At 40.0% G+C, this 22,429-nt stretch overlaps 4 gene segments (V, D, J or C); all 4 read right to left on the reverse strand.

Moving 5' to 3' along the window:
• Nucleotides 1-22,429, reverse strand: part of LOC116057322 — a 78,344-nt gene that overhangs the window by 31,796 nt on the left and 24,119 nt on the right.
• LOC118493732 lies at nucleotides 6,830-8,491 on the reverse strand. The segment is given in 2 exon segments: nucleotides 6,830-8,135; nucleotides 8,263-8,491. Coding segments are annotated over 2 exon segments (390 nt in total).
• LOC116057309 overlaps nucleotides 8,592-22,429 on the reverse strand; it is a 79,185-nt gene continuing 65,347 nt past the window's right edge. The window contains 1 exon segment of the V gene segment in view: nucleotides 8,592-9,062. Coding sequence covers nucleotides 8,734-9,062 — 329 coding nt within the window.
• Nucleotides 9,972-11,201, reverse strand: LOC116057304. The segment is given in 3 exon segments: nucleotides 9,972-10,063; nucleotides 10,475-10,776; nucleotides 10,910-11,201. Coding segments are annotated over 3 exon segments (372 nt in total).

A 22,429-nucleotide genomic window follows, 5' to 3' on the forward strand; every position in this document is an offset into this window, starting at 1 on the left:
TGATCACTGAGAGAGGAACTGGTTGAAAAAACACAAACCAAAAAAACATGACACAATGTGTTAGTAAGCACAGGTAAATTCAGCAATGTAATGTTATGTTATATTGTAACTATCCCTTTAACATTATAATCATCATGTCAACTACCACTCTATGCCACTGACTGACTCAGTATAAAGATCTGATTAAAGATATACTGCCACCCTATGAAAGGAAGGAATACAGGTGCAGGGGCTGAGAGCGGTAATAAAGACGTGAAACAATGTGAGGAGGTTTTTGTACTGAGGAGCAGTGATATGTAGCACTGTGTAAACTAGCAGCACAGAAGTACACTGCACTGCTGCTCAGGCTGAGTTCTTTAATTGTTAATGCACAGTTTTGGTCTTTGTTTGCACTCCCTTCCATCGTCACATTCACTCCAGTCTCGGGTGATGCATTGTCTAAATAAACATATCCCAGGAACTGTAGTTGTCTTTTTGACTGTTTGTACCAGAGGATTTGGTTATAGCTTGGAATGGTGTGTAAACATCTGATTTTGGCTGGCTCTCCTGGTCTGCTGTAAATGTCAGCTGGAGTCTGGAAGACTTGATCACTGAGAGAGGAACCTGTTGAAAAGACACAAACCAAAAAAACATGACACAATGTGTAAGACTGGTAAATTTAGCAATGTAATCAAAAAAATACAAAATTCAGTTATAGCTAAAATACCAGCACCGTAGTAAACTTGCTGTTCACAAAACTATAACCAGATGTTGTTAAAAACGAATATCTTTTGATGACATTACCTGAAACCAGAATAGTGTTCAAATGAATGCTTAGGAACAGGATGATCATGTTGTCTTTTTGGTTTGGTTATTTTGTTTGGTAATAATTTTATTGTTGATATGAAAGATATCCTCAGCGTATCAGCAGTCATACTGATTATTTCCAACCTCCTCTTTGAGTAAACCCTCCTGTCAGCAAACCAACAGGAAGTCATTAGGTGGGTGGTGTCATAGTTCATCCTCCCCCTTCTCCTCCATTATAACCCTCATGTCAACTACCACTATATGCCACTTGCTCAGTATAAAGATCTGACTAAAGGTATACTGCCACCTTTATGAAAGGAGGGAATACAGGTGCATCGGTGAGACTGTAAGCTGTTACATCCCAGGAACTGTAGTTGTCTTTTTGACTGTTTGTACCCGAGGATTTGGTTATAGTTTTGTATGGTGTGTAAACATCTGATTTTGGCTGGCTCTCCTGGTCTGCTGTAAATGTCAGCTGGAGTCTGGAAGACTTGATCACTGAGAGAGGAGCCTGTTGAAAAAACGCAAACCAAAAAAACATGACACAATGTATAAGAATAAGCACAGGTAAATTCAGCAATGTAATGTTATGTTATATTGTAACTATCCCTTTAACATTGTAATCACTCTACGTCACTGACTGACTCAATATAAAGATCTGATTAAAGATATACTGCCACCCTATGAAAGGAAGGAATACAGGTGCAGGGGCTGAGAGCGGTAATAAAGACGTGAAACAATGTGAGGAGGTTTTTGTACTGAGGAGCAGTTATATGTAACACTGTGTAAACATGCAGCACAGAAGTACACTACACTGCTGCTCAGGCTGAGCTCTTTAATTGTTAATGTGCAGTTTTGGTCTTTATTTGCACTCCCTTCCATCGTCACAGTCACTCCGGTCTCTGGATATCCATCATTATAATAAACATATCCCAGGAACTGTAGTTGTCTTTTTGACTGTTTGTACCAGAGGATTTGGTTATAGCTTGGACTGGTGTGTAAACATCTGATTTTAGCTGGCTGTCCTGGTCTGCTGTAAATGTCAGCTGGAGTCTGCAAGACTTGATCACTGAGAGAGGAACCTGTTGAAAAGACGCAAACCAAAAAAACATGACACAATGTGTAAGAATCATAAATTTGGCAATGTAATAAAAAAATATAAAATTCAGCAATGTAATAAAAATACAAAATTCAGTTATAGCTAAAATACCAGCACCGTAGTAAACTTGCTGTTCACAAAACTATAACCAGATGTTGTTAAAAACGAATATCTTTTGATGACATTACCTGAAACCAGAATAGTGTTCAAATGAATGCTTAGGAACAGGATGATCATGTTGTCTTTTTGGTTTGGTTATTTTGTTTGGTAATAATTTTATTGTTGATATGAAAGATATCCTCAGCGTATCAGCAGTCATACTGATTATTTCCAACCTCCTCTTTGAGTAAACCCTCCTGTCAGCAAACCAACAGGAAGTCATTAGGTGGGTGGTGTCATAGTTCATCCTCCCCCTTCTCCTCCATTATAACTAGTCTTGTATAAAGTACTTGAAAGCAATACTTAAGTAAAAGTACAAGTATCTTACCAGAAAATGACTTTGGTAGAAGTTAAAGTCCCCTTTAGAGCATTACTTGAGTTAAAGTCTAAAAGTAAATATTAAATGTACTTAACTATTAGAAGTAAAAGTAAAAAGAAAATTGATTATGAACTTTATTGTGGCTTCCTGATAGTGAAGCATAATATTCAGGGTTTTCACACCTTTTTAAACATCAAATTCAAAGTCTGACATCAACAAAGACAAAAACAAAAACGGAATATAATTTTTTTTTGTTCACTTCAATGTACGAAAACATTTCTTGCAAGTAACGAGTAACGAAGATGCTTAGGGGAAATGTAGTGGAGTAAAAGTAGGCCCATACATTTTGTTTAGGATATGTAGTGGAGTAAAAGTGAAAGTTTCCAGAAATATAAATAACGAAGTAAAGTACAGATACATGAAAATTCTACTTAGTACAGTAACAAGTATTTGTACTTCGTTACATTACAACACTGATTATAACCCTCATGTCAACTACCACTATATGCCACTGGCTCAGTATAAAGATCTGATTAAATAAATACTGCCACCTTTGTGAAAGGAGGGAATACAGGTGCATCGGTGAGACTGTATGCTGTTACATGGACATGAGGAGGTTTTTGTACTGAGGAGCAGTGATATGTAGCACTGTGTAAACTAGCAGCACAGAAGTACACTGCACTGCTGCTCAGGCTGAGCTCTTCTATTGTTAATGTGCAGTTTTGGTCTTTGTTTGCACTCCCTTCCATCTTCACACCCAGTCCAGCCTCTGGATATTGATCGTTAAAATATACATATCCCAGGAACTGTAGTTGTCTTTTTGACTGTTTGTACCAGAGGATTCGATCATAGCTTTGAATACTGTGTGAACAGTATATTCTGGCTTTTTGTCCAAGGTTGTTGTAAGTGTTGGCTGGACTCTGGTAGACGTGGTCACTTGGAGAGGAACCTGCGGTAAAGCAAGTGCAAGACACAGGTTTAATTTTGAAAGGAACTAGGGAGAAAACTGTCCTTTCTCTCCCAATGCTTTCTTTGGATCTGTTTGTACGGTGTGTAATTGAATGTACATGTCAGAGCTCATAGTATGAAACCTACATAGCAACAGCAAACTGTTTGCAAAGAAAAAGAGCAAATGTCCCCCAATTCATTACCTGAAACCAGGATACAATTCAAGGTTATGCAGCAGACAATGATCAGCATGTTGTGTTTTCAGACTGAATTTGAAGACAGTCTTGTTTCTGGAACTATTTTCGCCACTATACATGCAGATATGACAATCATTGCCTCCTCTTTTTTTTCTAAAAAGGCCCTCCTATCAGAAAATGAAGGTGGGCGTTGTCATAGTGCATCCTCCTGTTCTAGTTAAAAACCTAAACATAAAACCCAAGGGCTAGCCTACTCGATTATGGAAAAAATGAAAATGTTGGTCAATATTGAAATCACAATTATTTAACGTGATTACTCATTGACTTTTGGAAAGGTGTTATAATTGTTGAACTAAAAACTTGAAACCGTTAAACAAATCAACAGTAAAAATGCCTTGAACTGTGAAATTTCCCAGAATACTTTTTTCGTTTAACTTTTTGAATTTCTCTTCAGAATACAATAAGAAAAATAATAGTTTACTTGCAAAACGTAATATGCAAAATAATCTGTTGTTTTTCTGATTACATTATTAGTTGTGATCGTTAGGAGTCAAAATCGCGATCAAAATCTGATTAATTGCACAGCTCTAGTGTCAGGGGTAAAAAAATACACACGGACACCTAATGAAAGGATCTATATATCGCAATATAAATAAATAAAACGTATGGGAAAGACCTGAAATAAACAAGAGATGCATTTTTTTTTTTATATTGATCAATTCAACTTTCTTTATTAAAGCCCAGATGTGGACATACAAGTTCATTTTCATTTATGTGTTGTATTGTTTTCCCAGATAGTTTGTCAAAAAGAAACTGTCACACACATCAAAAGATGTGTGGAGAAACACTGCACCCTAACGGATGAAACAAGATCTAGCTGTCTCAAAGCGAGCCAGCTGTCTTGGTATCAGCCATTCACAATGTGGTTTACTTGTCGTTCACATGGTAAATTGTGTTCTTGTGTAACCGGCTGCATCAGAGAGGGTTTTTGTTAAAGACGTTGGGGTTAGTGCAGCACTGTGCTTTACTGGCAGCACAGAAATACACTGCGTTGTCCTCTGATCCACTCAATTTTGGGATATGAAGACATGCCAGGCTTCCTCCGTTACCACTCACTTCATAAGTGTCTTTGAATTGAGCTTCAACAACTGCAGAAGTGAATCGTACGTAGCCAACTAGGACCATGTCATTTTTCCCAGCAGGCTGTTTATACCACTGGATCATATCAAAATTAGTGTTTGAATGGCTGCAGTTCATCACAACGACTTCTCCAGCATGTTTGATCAGGGCAGTAGGAGTCTGATGAACGCTGTTCTGTGGGAGTTCTGCAGGAGACATTTAAAACAAGTGATGGAAATATACTTAAATTAAAATATTGAGGTCATTTTTTTTAGTTAATGTAATGATAGATATATAGATATATAGATAGATAGATACTTTATTGATCCCCAAGGGGAAATTCAAGGTCCCAGTAGCTTAAAGACATCACACACAACATTCACATACATCATAAACAGGATGATAAAATAACAAATCCACAGGCATAATATGGACAAGAAAAGATACTAAACAAAAAATCCACATGAATGTACTTAGGGATGTATAAGCATGAGACGCTTGCAGTGACAGGGCAGGGACTGACCCTGTGATTCTGTATGCATGGTAAGCTGCTCTATGAGAGTGTGTGGCATGGTGGTAGTGCAAATAAGTCCAATAGTGCAAGGATAAAGTCTAGAGACCAGCATTAAATATGGACAATATAAGAGAATAATGTAGACATAGTAATATAAAAACTATAGCAGTGCAAGGATAAAGTTTAAAAAAAGACAGCATTAAATATGGGCATTATAAGGGAATAAAGTAGACAGTATGATAAACACAAATCAACAGTCAAGATTACCTGTTAAACAGAACGGCAGAGCTGCTAAATGTACGAGGAGTCTAATCATGATCCTTAACGCAGATAAAAACAAAACTATAATGACGACTGCAAACTGAGTAGAGCTGCCTGGATGTAAAGGAGGAGGAGGAGGACGGGTCGACTTTATGAACTGTTACGTCTTCATCTGTGAATTTGTACAGTATCCTGCTGTTGGCTCACACAGGCATCCTGATGATATCAATGGTGATTTCCTGCCACAGGCTGCGGTAAGATTCAGGTGTGCTCTTTCTTCTTTAGTGTTGAGTTTACGTGGCTGATTATCAGAGAGGGTTTTTGTACAAGCGAGATTGAAATTGAGTCACTGTGTCTACTAGCTGCGCAGTAATACACACCGCTGTCTTCTGGCTGTCTGAGTTTCAGTACCTCAAGTTGAGATTTTGCTGAGCCATCTCCAGTCACACTGAAATGCAGTTTGAATGGCTCCTCAAGGACTGCGTTAGTATATTGAATATATCCAATGAGTTTAAGGCCAGAGTCAGCCGTCGGCTGCTGGTACCACAATATTACATTGTATGTACTGACTGAATGGTTGCAACTGATGCTTGCTGAACCATGAGGACTTCCTAAAATTGACGATGGAGCCTGATGGACGTTAGTGCTCAGTGAATGACCTGCATTTAAAGAGAGAAAAAACATTAAGAAAACAGAAATGGTTGCAAAAAAACTTTTAGCTAAGAGTTTAAATTGAAACCCACAGGAGAGCCAGAGAAGCAGCAGAGTGATCCTGCTGATGATTCTGATCATGATGTGTTAATCTTCCTCTGTCTCTGCATTGACTGGCAGACTGAACAGACGTTATGGAATTAAGTTAGAGGGGAGGAGACAGATTTTGGTTATTTTAAGGCACCTTCCTCATGAAAATGTATTATACTAAACTAAATGATTAATTGATTAATCAGGTGTACTTATAGTAGTATTTTCTCATCAAAGGGTTTGAAATGTTCTTTTGTACTCTAATGTACTTTTCCAAGCTTCCAAATTGAGCTTTATATTTTTCCTTATTTTAGTAGTTTCATGTCGAACTTACAATGTGTCTTACAAGGGGCTCTTTCCCTTTCTCTGTATCATGGTATTAGGTATTTTTGTCTTTTTCTTTTCTTCATGCTGTATCTTGTTTCGTTTTTCCACTTTTATCACGTTTATTAGTGTCTGTAATCTTGAATCCAGTATGTTAAGCAGCTCATTGTAATTTGATCATTTCAGGCAGATTGCCTCACTGAGTCATGTGTGTCTGGTTTTTGTAGATCTTGACAACTGTCTGCAACACAGTGTGCAAGCTGATGCCACAGAAATACACTCCACTGTCACCCTAGTCCACATTTTTCACTGTGGAAGATCCACTCTCAGCTTCAGCTTTTTGTGGCTGAGAATTTGTCCGGGCTAAAATCCTAAAAGTCTGGCTGCCTGGCGATCACTTTCCTCCCTTTCCTCTGGCAACTGTTGATACCAGTACATCTGATAGTATTTGCTATGAATATCCAAACTGCAGTTCATCTGAGCAGACTGGCCCCTCTGTACTGTCATCTGTCACATCTGCTGAACAGATGTGACAGATGACAGTGAGGCATTCAACAAAGCAGCTGATCTCAGCATCACATCATCCTGTCACATGATGGTGCTTTCTGTAAGAAGGTGTGTCATCATAACTGTGAGACGACACACACTCCGGATATTTGACAATTCACACTTAATCTGTCTACATTTGTCTCAATTAACATGTGTTGGTAGTCAAACAGAGTGTATTAAATTGTGCTTGGGTCCTGTTGCTGTCAGGTGCAAGTCCCTATCTTTGGCAGTAGACACAGAGGGGATGGTAGTTTATCGATAACATGTTTTTTATTCTAGATTCTGTATTCAGTTGTCTGTCACAGAATACATTCATTGTAACCATCGAAGAGAGTGGTTCAATGCAGTTCTGCAATGCATGAAAAGGCAAATAGAAATGTCTACTGAAAATAAAGAGAAACATAATGCATGCAGTAAGAAGTGTACATAATTAAATCAGCTCAGCACTGAATTAGATTCTACAAATGCCAGGACACCTGTTCAGTAGTATGGAGTACAATTATGTTAATTTCACATTTACTGTGACGTTATTACTGCCGTAAAAAAAAAACATATTTAATGTTGCTACGCTCCAGTGTAAAAGCCATGAATTACACTGAATACTAACCACAAATCTTAGCACAGTCTACGTGTCTAGAGCTCCCCCTACAGATAATTAAAGACACAGCTGTCTTTTATTCATTGTGACGAATATTGGGATCTAGCCCTAGATTGTACTTGAGGTCCCCGTACAGTACAGCAGATAGACTCACTAATAGAGCCAACGGTGCACTGGGGTTTTTGTTCAGCTGTTGAATGTGTCTGTATCACTGTGTTTACTCACAGCACAGAAATACAAGCCTTTATCTTCTGGCTCCAGATTCTTCACTGTGAATGTCCCACTCTCAGCGTTAGGCTTGGTGGCTGAGAATTTCTCTTTAGTGAAATCTCCAAAATCGTGATCTTTGTTGACAATTGTTGTGAACACGATTAGTTTCATTGTTTCTCCTGGCAGCTGTCTGTACCAGTACATCTGGAAGTAGTCGGAACCCTTGGTGTGGTTGCAGTTCATTGTTGCACTCTCCCCCTGTTTTTCCCACAGTATCTCAGTCTGGGTGACATCATCACCAGCAATTAGACCTGTGTGTATAAAACACTTTAAGTTACCACAAGTGAACATTTTAACTCTCGTACCGTAGACCATTTAAAATAAATGTTCAACTTTAGCTTGTTAACCTACAGGTTCAAGGTAGTGATATGATCTTACCTTGTATGCAGAGCAGGAGTATTAAAAAGCTCAGGAGACCTGGTTTGTGGCCCATGTTCTGCAATTCAGTGACTGCAACAGGTCTAATATAACTGTCAGTGTAGTTAGAGAGCTATAAAATTGCAGGTGGGAGTGTCATATATTGTGTGGCTTCTGATCAAAAGTGTAACTGAGTATTTGTGGTCCTTGAGGTCCCCCTACAGTACAGCAGATAGATAGACTCACTAATAGAGCCGACGGTGCACTGGGGTTTTTGTTCAGCTGTTTTTAAAGTTACTGCATAATAGTCATACTGCAAGGACAAATGTGAAAATAAATGTAAACCAAAAGGTTAAAAGTTTAGTTAAATTTTCTTCATCTTTGTCTAAAGAAAAGTGTAACCAATTTGTGTATAGTTCCCTCTACAGTTCATTAAAGACAGCTGTCTTTTATTTATTGTGACACCAACAGTTGGGTATTTGTGCAGCTGTCTCAGTCACCTGTATCACTGTGTTGACTCACAGCACAAAAATACACTCCACTGTCCTCAGGCAGTAGCTTCACCACCGTCAAAGATCCAGTCAGAGCATCGCTCTTTGTTGCCGGAAATTTCTCCTCACTGAAGCCGCTTTCATATTCATGGTTGCTGAATGCAGTTGTAAAAACGATTTGCTTCATTCTCTCCCCTGGTAGCTGTCTGTACCAGTACATCTGTCGATATGTACTGTCCTTAGTGTGGCTGCAGTGTATTGTTGCATTGTCACCCTTTTCCCCCCACAGTCTGTCCGGTGCCTGGGTGACATCACTTCCATCAGTTAGACCTGCGTGTATATAACAATGTTTAACAGTTGCAATGAGTGAACATTCCAACTCTCATACAAAAGACCATTTAAAAAAAAAAAGATATTATTAGTAAGTTTAAATGCACTGCATGTTTAGTCCTGGGCTTAATATTTTCACATCTAGACTTTCAGCAGAATAATATCATGATAGGGCCATACTGTTATCAGTATACAAAATTCCCTTACCTTATAATACCTTATAATAACATGCAATTTGCTAACACAATGTGTTTTGTATATATGAATCATTTTGCTGATATAATGTGTAATAGTGGAACATACAGTAGTTTATCGCAATAAAAATCATTTATTTCCTGAAAATTTGTATTTCAATCATGATATTGATTTCAACCATATTGTTTACCTTTGTTCCAGAGCAGAAATAGTAACCAGCTGTGGAGTCCATGTCTGACAGTGTCCATGTTTTAAAGTTCCAAGTCTGTGTAGTGTGCAGTGCAGAGATATGAAGAGCTGCAGGTGGGAGTGTCTCTGAGAGTGTGACCTTCTCTGATCCTGTTAGCTGCTCTATCAAAACTCACGTGGTGAATCAAAGTGTAACTGAGTATTTGTGGTCCTTGAGGTCCCCCAACAGTACATGAGGCAATTGTAACAGTTATGTTAACAGTGCACTGGGGTTTTTGTTCAGCTGTTGAATGTGTCTGTATCACTGTGTTGACTCACAGCACAGAAATACAAGCCTTTATCTTCTGGCTCCAGATTCTTTACTGTGAATGTCCCAATCTCAGCTTTAGGCTTGGTGGCTGAGAATTTCTCTTTGCTGAAATCTCCAAAATCATGATTGTCGAAGCCGGATCTTGTGAACACGATTAGTTTCATTGTTTCTCCTGGCAGCTGTCTGTACCAGTACATCTGGCTATAGCCAGCACCCTTGGTGTGGCTGCAGTTCATTGTTGAACTGTCGCCCTTTTCCCCCCACAGTATGTCCGGCGTCTGGGTGACATCACTCCCATCAGTTAAACCTGCGTGTTTAACGGTAAAAAGTTACCATAAGTGGACATTTGTTCTCTGAAATAAACTTGCTGGTATTAAAATACTTGACCTTGTATGCAGAGCAGTGATATTAAAAAGCTGAGGCGTCCATGTTTGATAATGTCCATGTTCTAAAACTGAGTGTGTCATATACTGTACGTCTGTTGGTGTGGTTACAGAGATATGAAGAGCTGCAGGTGGGAGTGTCTCTGAGAGTGTGACCTTCTCTGATCCTGTTAGCTGCTCTATCAAAACTCACGTGGTGAATCAAAGTGTAACTGAGTATTTGTGGTCCTTGAGGTCCCCCTACAGTACATGAGAGAGATTCACTAATAGAGCCGACGGTGCACTGGGGTTTTTGTTCAGCTGTTGAATGTGTCTGTATCACTGTGTTGACTCACAGCACAGAAATACAAGCCTTTATCTTCTGGCTCCAGATTCTTCACTGTGAATGTCCCACTCTCAGCTTCAGTCTTGGTGGCTGAGAATTTCTCTTTGCTGAAATCTCCAAAATCATGGTTGTTGTTGATGGCGCCTATTGTTGTGAACACTATTAGTTTCATTGGTTCTCCTGATAGCTGTCTGTACCAGTACATCTGGTAGTACTGAGCACCCTTGGTGTGGCTGCAGTTCATTGTTGCACTGTCCTCCTGTTGTTTCCAAAGTATGGAGGTCTGGATGACATCACTCCCATCAGTTAGACCTGTGTGTTTAACAATAAAAGGGTCCATAGTGAACTTTTGTTGTTGGATTCTACTTATATTCTCTGACATCACATCTACAGCAAAAACATGAAAATAAGTGTATGTAAACGTGTGGATTTGATTGTAAGTTACCTGTAGTCCACAGCACAAAGACTGACAATGTGAGCAGGCCTCGTTTAATGATGGGATTATCCATGTTCTGCAGGACAGGAGCTACCGGAGTCTCGTATGGTTGATACGTAGAGCTGCAGGTGGGAGTGTCACTGTATGTGTGATGTCATCCTGTTAGCTGTATAAAAGTATAGATGGTGGTATAAGTGGTACGGGGGATACCCCTACAGTACGTTACATACTTTCACTTGCATACTGATCAGTATCACTGAGAAGCTGAAGAGTCTAGTCGGATACATTTTATAAAGACAAGACCAACTAGACTCTTTAGCTTCTCAGTGTTACTGATAATACTAGATTCAAGTTGGACTGACATTACTAAAAAGTGCAGCAAAATTATAAAGTCTGTTTATTACCTAAAACTAGGGGTTGGGGACAAATCGATATAGCACAGTTTGGCAATATTTCTTTGTGGCAATACTGTATCGATACATGGATGCCAAGTATCAATCTTTTCTTTATATATATAAACTGGACGTGAGAATTTCATTTTGCAGCGATAAAACTGAAGTAAGATGAACAAACAGAGAAATGTATGTTATTAGATAACAATGTTAACAAAGTTTTCCTTTGGGGACATAATTTGTATTCTGTGACTTTCTTTCAGATCCTACAACTCCTGATCCTGACCTCAACAATAATACATGATTGTAATATTCAAATGCTTAAACAATCTACAATTTCACACAGTGACACAAAGAATGTGTGTTGTCAGTAGTTTTATCCTCAGTGGGTCACACTTGTGTCTTAACAGTAAATGTAATCTTCAAAGCCGCAGGTGTTCAAGCGCCTGAACATGTTGTCTCTCTGCAGACAGACAAAGGAGAGTTTTTGTATTGACTCGAGGGGAATCTGCAGCACTGTGCTGACTGGCAGCACAGAAATACACACCATTGTCATTTAATGACAGATCAGAAATGCTGAGGCGGGAATGTGAATTGCCAACTCCATCAAAGCGGATTTTTCCTTTCACGTCGTCCTCGAGATTTTCAAAATTTACATTCAGATATCCCAAAAGCTTTAGAGCTCCTTGTTCTTCCTGTTTGTACCAGATAATTTGATCATAATTTGTTATGCTGTGTGAACAGTTGATCTCACTGGCAATCAATTCATTATTTCTCTTAATGATAAAAGGAGGCGTTTGGAAGACACTGTTAATGTGAGAGGCACCTGTGGGGTAAAAAAAAGTAAATGTAAATACTAAAGTCATTACATAACATTTTACTTTGTTTGCTGTATTTTCTCTCACCCTTAATCCATGGCAGATAAAAGAAGCAAAACATGAAGAGCATTAACATCATGTAAAATACGACGTGACGCTCTGTCAGCTTTCTGTTCAGGTCCTGTCAGCTCAGCACTTGCAGAAGTCACTGTTACATTATGATGAACAGGGGAGGTGTCTGTTATCTACATCACAGCTATCTTCATTAGCACTGTGTTGATGCTGTCCATCAGAGTGCAAGTTGTTATCCCCGTTTTATTTGTTGAAGTATGTCTCCCTCCGCTGGTGTGGAACAAACTGTTGGTGCATTCAGTTAGTGAAAGCTTTGTGCAGTTTGACCATAAAACGTTTACACTTTACTTGAAGGTATCTACATAATAGTGACATGACAATGTCATGACACATTCATGACACATGAACACACCTAACCCTAACCATAACCATAACTTGTCATGGCAAAACCGAATGACACTTACTAAAAGAAGCGTTATGTCATAAACGTTTATGACTTGTTTATGTTTATGACACGTTCATGACAGTGTCATGTCACTCTTATGTAGATACCTTCAAGTAAAGTGTAACCAAAAGTTTTTCCCTTGAACAGAAATAAAAACAATATAACGCAGTGATACGATTGAGAAACTTAAAATGCACGCTTGATTTCTCTTTTGAGTTAGCTCTTTAATATATGAAGAAAAAAACCCTCTAATAGTCAATTCAATGTCTTAGCCTCTGGAAATGACCTGCAGAATATCTTATCTATATATTTATAAGTGTAGACTCGATATGCAGTTTTAAAGTATGCCTTAGTAAGTGGCATCTTATATCTGATCGTGATTCATGGGCATAGTACTTGAAATCAACTTCCCTGGTTTGGACCCTGATTGTGTTTTATAGATGTGACTGTCGGCTGTGTTGCAGGTTTATCCAGCAGATGGCACCCAAACAGTCTGCAGACTCTGCTGTCTGTCTGCACGCACCGCCTCCACTCAGCAGGAGCAGAGACAGCTGGAGCTCAGAGTCCAAGGTCAGTGTTTTAGTCTTTACATAGTAAATCAAGTTAGTAATTTCCCCATACACTTCTATAGAAACCGACCTCCTTTTTGAAACTGCATGTGTTGCCCCCTGCTGGAATTTAGATAGATTGCAGGTTTAAGGAACTTCTGCATTTGCAGCACTTCGCCGAACCACATGCTCTGTCCATTAATTTTACAGTCAATGGTTCTGGCAAAAGCTAATGAGCGATATTAAAAATTTACTTGACATTACAGTTCCACTCACACCTGGAAATCATTTGGGTATTAATTAATACAAACCTCAAGATCAATGCTAGGGACAGATACATATTTAAAATGCTCAGCTTTTAGCAGTTGTGACGTGTGCAAATTTTTGTGAGTTTTCGTGCATGCTAAACCCCTCAAAAATGCGACGAAGAATTAGTAAAAATAATAATCTGACGAAAAACAATAGGTTCCTTCGCACCTTGCACTTTCGTGCTCGGGCCCTAATAAAAATAAATTGTATCTAGACCATATAGTTAGAAGAATAGTTGAACTTTCTATTAAGTGCATACTGTAGATGGATATGCATGCGCGCATCACACACACACACACACACACACACACACACACACACACACACACACACACAGTGGAGATGCCCCCTCTTTTTTGTTGCTGTCTTATTTTCTGTCTTTCTGTTTTTTATTCCTATTTTTATTTATTTTTCTCTCTTCCCTGTTGTGGGATATGTTCCCCCCTGTTCCCCCTGTTCCCCCCCGGTGTTTCTATTGAATGTTACATTACTAATATGGGGGGAAAAAAAATTCTACAATAAAGAATGCAATGCTTTTTGCACTTGACACTAAGAAAAGTACTACAATAAAGTAATACAAAAAAATAGTTAAACTATAGCTTTAATTGGACATTTTCAAAGTCTTTAATTTTAAAATCCTACATCAGAATGGTGCGATAATATCCGAGTGACAGTCTAGCGATAGTCTAGCTAACTGTCTTAATTTACCATGCAGAGATCTGAGCAGTCAACAAAAGTCCAACAAATCTAAAATTCCAACACAAAGAAAGTGGAAGGAAACGGAAAATACATGCATCTGGAACTATCCTGAAAGTTGAACGTGAAGGATATAGGCTAGGGTAAGTTAAATACACAAAAATAATAAAGGAATGTTAAAATTACAAGTACAGAAAAATGTTAAACAAAATAGAGAAAATGATAAAAGTAATAACAATGTCAAATGTTTGAAAATGAAGGGCCGAGCATAATGCGTTAATTTTTTTGCCATGCCGCCATTTATTAATGTATTTTCACTTCACTCGGCTTTGCGTCGTGCCTAACAGGCTACTATTTTGCCGTACTTCCTCGTAACACATCCTGCTGCTGCAGGAATAGCAACGCGGATTTCGGTGCCTCATTCTGGTGCCACTGATATGTCTGCACTTCTCTCTGATGCTCTGAAACAGACGTTACAGGCAACAGAAACATTGCTGCACGTGACGCTAGTTAACACTATACTCGACAGCAGCTAACGTTAGCCTACCGCTAGCTAGTAGCTGGATTAAACACAGTTACAATGCTGACAGCTAATGCTAAACGGTGTAAAGTTTGTCTGTATTTCACTGTAGAGGATTCTGACACCGGGATGTAACAATCTGCAGTTCCTGTTGTCGGAAAAACACAGACGGTGCGTTCAATGAAACTGGTAATTTACAGCCTCGTGGTGCATTCAAAGTTGTTGTTAAATGCCCTTTTCCCATCTGGTGGTTGTTTTTGTCATTCAGCAGCTATTTACTAGTGAAATAAGTTATTGTTATAGTTATTACATTATTATTAAACATTTAATTTTGACGATATGGCCTTAGCAATAAACGAGTCATTCTTTAATGTCGGCAACTGTTTAGTACCCTTCTTTTTTTGTTATTCGTTTCAGGCACCATTAAGGCACCGGTACCGTTTTAAAAGTACCGCTTTAGCGCCGGTGTCCAAACCAAACAATACCCAACCCTAATATTGACTCTAGATTCAAATGTGTGACTAGATTAAATGTATAATAAACAAATACAAATCTTAAAATCAAGTTCAAGTCATTTTCTTTGCATTAATTTGATTCCCAATCAAGATATACTGGTATGAATTGCTTTCCATTGTTAATATGTACTTAAAAACAGTTCTGAAATGCAAAATAATAGAATTTTAATCATGTGATAAAACATGCGATTAATCGCGATTTAACTATAGAAATTCAACGATTAATCACAAAATTTAATCGTTTAACAGCCCTATTTAAAAGACAATAAAAACAAAGCTAAAACCGAGTTATGTAGCTGTTAGAGCCTAAAAATCTAAACAGAAATCTTTTGAGTCCAGATTTAAATTATAAATATTTTTAAAAACATTGTGAGGAGAACTGGTCCAAAAACACACAAATTGTTGGTAAAGTTGAGACATTTTAAAATTCAACGGGGAGCCATATTTGGCCATTTGGGGCCACTGCAAAGTCACGCACTTCAGCAATAGAATTGCCAAAATGTTGATTTGATTTGGTTGGAGCTGGTTTTTCTCCATAACTCCAGTGTAGATATGGACAGGCTGGGCATCAATGGGAATTGTAGTATCTGTAGTATGTGAATCAGCTTTAAAATTCAACGGGGAGCCATATTTGGCCATTTGGGGCCAGTGCAAAGTCAGGCACTTTAGCAATAGAATTGTCAAAATGTTGATTTGAATTGATTTGGTTGGAGTTGTGTTTTCTCAATAACTCCAGGGTAGATATGGACAGGCTGGGCATCAATGGGAATTGTAGTATCTGTAGTATGTGAATCAGCTTTAGAATTCAACGGAGAGCCATATTTGGCCATTTGGGGCCACTGCAAAATCAGGCACTTCAGCAATAGAATTGCAAAAATGTTGATTTGATTTGGTTGGAGCTGGGTTTTCTCCATACCTCCAGGGTAGATATGGACAGACTGGAGATCAATGGGAATTGTAGTATCTGTAGTATGTGAATCAGCTTTAAAATTCAACGGGGAGCCATATTTGGCCATTTGGGGCCACTGCAAAGTCAGGCACTTTAGCAATAGAATTGTCAAAATGTTGATTTGAATTGATTTGGTTGGATTTGGGTTTTCTCAATAACTCCAGGGTATATATGGACAGACTGAGCATCAATGGGAATTGTAGTATCTGTAGTATGTGAATCAGCTTTAAAATTCAACGGGGATCCATATTTGGCCATTTGCGGCCAGTGCAAAATCAGGAGGTTTAGCAACATGATTGCTGAAATCTGGATTTGTTTGAGTTGGCTTTTCTCCATAATTCCACAGTAGATATGGACATGTTGGGCATCCCTACAAACGTGAAGAGCTGTAGCATGTGTATCAGGTTTCAAATTCAACAGGGAACCCATATTTGGCCGTTTGGGGACAGCGCAAAGTTAGGAGGTTTGGCACCACAATTGCCGAAATCTGGATTTGTTTGAGTTGGCTTTTTCTGGCTTTTCTCCATAATTCCACAGTAGATATGGACATGTTGGGCATCCCTACAAACGTGAAGAGCTGTAGCATGTGTATCAGGTTTCCAATTCAACAGGGAACCCATATTTCGCCGTTTGGGGACAGCGCAAAGTCAGGAGGTTTGGCAACATAATTGCCGAAATCTGGATTTGTTTGAGTTGGCTTTTTTCTGGCTTTTCTCCATAATTCCACAGTAGATATGGACATGTTGGGCATCCCTACAAACATGAAGACCTGTAGCTTGCGAATCAGTTTTCAAATTCAACGGGAACCCATATTTGGCTGTTTGGGGACAGCGCAAAGTCAGGATGTTTGGCAACATATTTGCCGAAATCTGGGTTTGTTTGAGTTGGCTTTTTTCTGGCTTTTCTCCATAATTCCACAGTAGATATGGACATGTTGGGCATCCCTATAAACGTGAATAGCTGTAACATGCGAATCAGGTTTCCAATTCAACGGGAACCCATATTTGGCCGTTTGGGGACAGCGCAAAGTTAGGAGGTTTTGCACCACAATTGCCGAAATCTGGATTTGTTTGAGTTGGCTTTTCTCCATAATTCCACATTAGATATGGACATGTTGGGCATCCCTACAAACGTGAAGAGCTGTAGCATGTGTATCAGGTTTCCAATTCAACAGGGAACCCATATTTGGCCATTTGGGGACAGCGCAAAGTTAGGTTTGGCACCACAATTGCCGAAATCTGGATTTGTTTGAGTTGGCTTTTTTATGGCTTTTCTCCATAATTCCACAGTAGATATGGACATGTTGGGCATCCCTACAAACGTGAATAGCTGTAACATGCAAATCAGGTTTCAAATTCAACGGGAACCCATATTTGGCCGTTTGGGGACAGCGCAAAGTCAGGAGGTTTGGCAACATAATTGCCGAAATCTGGATTTGTTTGAGTTGGCTTTTTTCTGGCTTTTCTCCATAATTCCACAGTAGATATGGACATGTTGGGCATTCCTACAAACGTGAAGAGCTGTAGTATGCGAATCAGGTTTCCAATTCAACGGGAACCCATATTTGGCCATTTGGGGACAGTGCAAAGGCAGGAGGTTTAGCAACATGATTGCTGAAATCTGGATTTGTTTGAGTTGGCTTTTCTCCATAATTCCACAGTAGATATGGACATGTTGGGCATCCCTACAAACGTGAAGAGCTGTAGCATGTGAATCAGGTTTCCAATTCAACGGGAACCCATATTTGGCCGTTTGGGGACAGCGCAAAGTTAGGAGGTTTGGCACCACAATTGCCGAAATCTGGATTTGTTTGAGTTGGCTTTTTTCTGGCTTTTCTCCATAATTCCACAGTAGATATGGACATGTTGGGCATCTCTACAAACGTGAAGAGCTGTATTATGCGAATCAGGTTTCAAACTCAACGGGAACCCATATTTGGCCGTTTGGAGACAGCGCACAGTCAGGAGGTTTGGCAACACAATTGCCGAAATCTGGATTTGTTTGAGTTGGCTTTTTTCTGGCTTTTCTCCATAATTTCACAGTAGATATGGACATGTTGGGCATCTCTACAAACGTGAAGAGCTGTATTATGCGAATCAGGTTTCAAACTCAACGGGAACCCATATATGGCCGTTTGGGGACAGTGCAAAGTCAGGAGGTTTGGCAACATAATTGCCGAAATCTGGATTTGTTTGAGTTGGCTTTTTTCTGGCTTTTCTCCATAATTCCACAGTAGATATGGACATGTTGGGCATCCTTACAAACGTGAAGTGCTGTAGCATGCAAATCAGGTTTCATATTCAACGGGAACCCATATTTGGCCGTTTGGGGACAGCGCAAAGTCAAGAGGTTTCGCAACATAATTGCCGAAATTTGGATTTCTTTGAGTATGCTTTTTTTCTGGCTTTTTCCATAATTCCACAGTAGATATGGACATGTTGGGCATCCCTACAAACGTGAAGAGCTGTAGCATGCGAATCAGGTTTCAAATTCAACGGGAACCCACATTTGGCTCAATGAGGCAGTTGGTCTTACCTGAGCAGTTCAGAGAGAGGGCACTGCAGGGAGTGCATAATGATGTTGGCCATCTTGGTTCTGAGCGTGCACTTCATCTTGCTCGTGCCAGGTTCTACTGGCCAAGGATGGCCAGAGACATTGAGGAGATGTGCAAAAGGTGCGAACGCTGTTTCAGGAGGAAGGCTGTGCCTCAAAAGGCCGCGCCTTTGGAGAACATTTCCACTACTTACCCGCTCGAGCTTCTTTGTATGGATTATCTATCCCTTGAGCCAGATAATAGAGACACGAGAAAGATTTTAGTCATTACTAACCACTTTACAAAATTCGCTGTGGCAGTGCCGACTAGAGATCAGAAAGCCAGAACTGTTGCAACGGCTCTATGGGAAAACTTTATTGTTCACTACAGGTTCCCCAGTCGTCTGCTCAGCGACCAGGGCAGAGACTTTGAATCTAAAACAATCATTGAACTCTGCACACTGATAGGAGCAGACAAAGTACCACCCTGTACCATCCCCGGGGAAACCCGGTGGAACGATTTAACCAGACTCTCCTTGGTATGCTAGGGACCCTGGAAGAGAGAGACAAATACCATTGGAGAGATTTTGTCAAACCTTTGGTCCATGCATACAATTGCACAAGAAATGATACAACAGGCTATTCGCCTTATGAACTAATGTTTGGTAGGCAGCCCAGACTTCCAATTGATGTAGTCCTGGGAATCCACCCTGATATGGGGAACCACAAGACCCACTCAGAGTGTGTCAAGGGCCTTCGTCAACGCCTACAAGAGAGCTACTCATTAGCTGCTAAAAACATCCAGGAAATGGGAGGGAAGAACAAGGCTAGGTTTGACAAGAAGATCAGGGCAGCTGAACTCTTAGAGGGGGATAGGGTCTTAGTGAGAAACGTGACTATAAAGGGGAAACACAAACTAGCAGATCGGTGTGAACAGAAAATCCATGTTGTTGTCAGACGGATTAGAGACAGTCCCGTTTATGTTGTTAAACCCTGATACGGGAGGGGCCGCACCGCACGTTGCATAGAGATCTTCTTCTGCCGTGCGGGTTCCTACCTGTAACAGAGATCAGAGAGTACAGTTCTCCCACTGACACGTCAAAGAAAATGAGACTGAGGGGCAAAACAACAAAAGACACACAAGGGGATGCTGATTGTCAGGAGGACGAGTCGTACAGTGATGAGGATGAACTGTATCCTAGCGCATGGGTGCCAGAAATCATCGCTAGGGGTCCTTTCCTACAGAGGGAAGGAGGCTTCAATGAGGCTCAACCAGCTTCCAGGGTATTAACCCTTGTGTTGTCCTTCGTGTCACGGGGACTTGTTTAGTTTATGTACTGTCCTACTACCCTGGCGTTGTGCTTCGGGGTCCCCGGGACCCTTTCGTGTATCATTCCACGTTGACTGCCGTCGCCTCGTCCTTCGGGTCAACGGGACCTCGGGTTATGTTTTCGCTCGTACATTGTTTACTACCCTGGCGGTCGTGTGTGTGTGCGTGTAACATCATCTCACGTCCGCTCAAAACCAACATGAAAAACATAGTAATGTTCACTCAGCATTTTGTATTGTTGTTAAACGGTGTGTAAAATGAGCGGTGACATTAAATCACCGGTTTCAGGTAACAGCACCCTACGATACCGTCTATTTGCTGGATGGTTTCAAGCTAACGGTTGGTAGCTAACATTAGCAGATAAGCCTGTTGACAGCGACGTTATTGTTGGCACAATTTTTCTGACCATAGTAGTGGTCATAGTGACTGAAAGTGTGATGTGAGATGCTAAAAAGAAACTACACGCTGTTTTCAGGTAACGTTAACGTTTTGATTGTGTTTGGTTTTAATTTGCATTTTTTGTTAACAGAGACAGAGTCCATTTTATTTATTGTTTTTGGTTGTGTTTGGATTTTATTGTGGATGTTTAAAATGTCTTCCAATTCCAGTGTTAGATATTCTTTAGAAATAAAAGTTTATTGATCTTTGAAAAGGTGTACCTGCATTATTATGCCATTATCATTATATTAGATGAAAACGGTCTCTCAACAACAATATAATCGATTATCGCAATAATTTCTGGGACTTTGTGGAACTAACTCGATGTGTCCCACTTCAAAGCTTTCTCCTGTTTCATGATGGGTGCAGGTGAAAGTGCGTTGACCATTCTGTGCACATTGTTGACATATACTAATAATAAAGCAATTGACGGAGGTGATGAATAAACTCAGTTACAGAGCAGCCTCCCGCAACAGACGTTCAACATAAAGCGAACGCACCCTCAACGGGGCAGGGATCATTTCATTGGTCAACACTACAGCTGGCATTCTATTGGTTGGTGGATTTTGAGAGGATTGTAACACAAAAAAATCTGAGCGCGCAGTAGAAATCTGTGAGAAGATTTGCAAGCGTGCATTACATGTGAATTATCGCCACAGCGAGAAGTATGAAAGGACGGAGGTTGGTTGGTTGGGGTGGCGGATGGGTAAAACACAGGACTTTCACCCAAGAGAGCCGGGATTGTGTCCCATGTGTAGCGTTTATCAACCGTGTTTTTTTTGTTTTTTTTTAGTAAAGCCTTCCCCGATGTTCTTTTCCTAAACCCAAACGTTTATTGTTTTCCTAAGCGTGTGACGTTGGTTACCGTCGTGTTTTTGTTGTTTTTTAGTGTTACTAAAACCTTTCCCAATGTTCTTTCCCTAAACCCAACCTTTATTACTATTATTACCATTATTACAAAATCTGAACGTAATATCAGTGAGAAATGCTCTCAAATTGAAAGAATGCGCTCTTGAATAAAGATAGGAATATAACTCCATACAAAGGTGGGAAGAAATACGGTTGAGCATGCCAAGGCAGATGCAAAGTGCAAAAGAGCTTGAACAGATATGATGGCAGTGCAGGTGAAAATGTACATCTGTGCAACTGTGCAATGGGGCATGGCAGAGATGGTGGAATATGGTGTGCAAAACGGTACATGAATGATGGAGAGCAGTTAGCATGTACAGTGATCAGACAGGAGCTCAGACAGACGTACTTTAAAGGCAGTTAGGGTTTTGAGTTTCAGGGTTTTTTGTACTTCATTCCAGTCATTTGCAGCTGAGAACTGGAGGGAGTGGCGGTCAAAGGAGGTGTGGGCTTTTGGAGTGACCAAGGAGATGTAACTGCTTGAACCAAGGTGGGTAAAGATATTGTGACCAGTGAGCTTAGGTACAGCAGGGCTTTGCCTAGCACGGACTTGTAAATGAGTTGGTACCAGTGAGTTAAGCGTTGAGTGTGTAACGAGGGCCAGCCAACTAATGCATAATGCATAGAGGTTGCAGTGGTGGGTGTTATAAGGGGCTCTGGTCACAAAACACATGGCACTGTGGTAGACAACATCCAGTTTTTTTCAGGAGGGAGTTTGAGGCAGTTCTGTAAATGGCATCACTGAAATCGAGAATTGGTAAAAATGTCAGTTTCACCAAAGCGAGTTTGGCAGCATGAGTGAAGGAGGCCATGTTGCGGAATAGGAAAGCGAGCCTAGACTTAACTTTAGATTAAATGTGGTTTATGTGTTGTGGAAGGAGAGGGAACTGTCTAACCAGACACCTAAGTATTTGTACACCGCCACATTTTCTAATACTCACTTTGCGCCGACTTTGTAATGCCTACTTAATCTGTACTTATGTAGTCTATTGTATTTCTGTATTCTTGTACTGTATTGAATGTGAAACTGTACGTTGTCTTGCACGCTTATGCTTT

This window comes from Sander lucioperca, chromosome 18 (assembly GCF_008315115.2).
Source record: "Sander lucioperca isolate FBNREF2018 chromosome 18, SLUC_FBN_1.2, whole genome shotgun sequence".
Lineage (NCBI taxonomy): Eukaryota > Metazoa > Chordata > Actinopteri > Perciformes > Percidae > Sander > Sander lucioperca.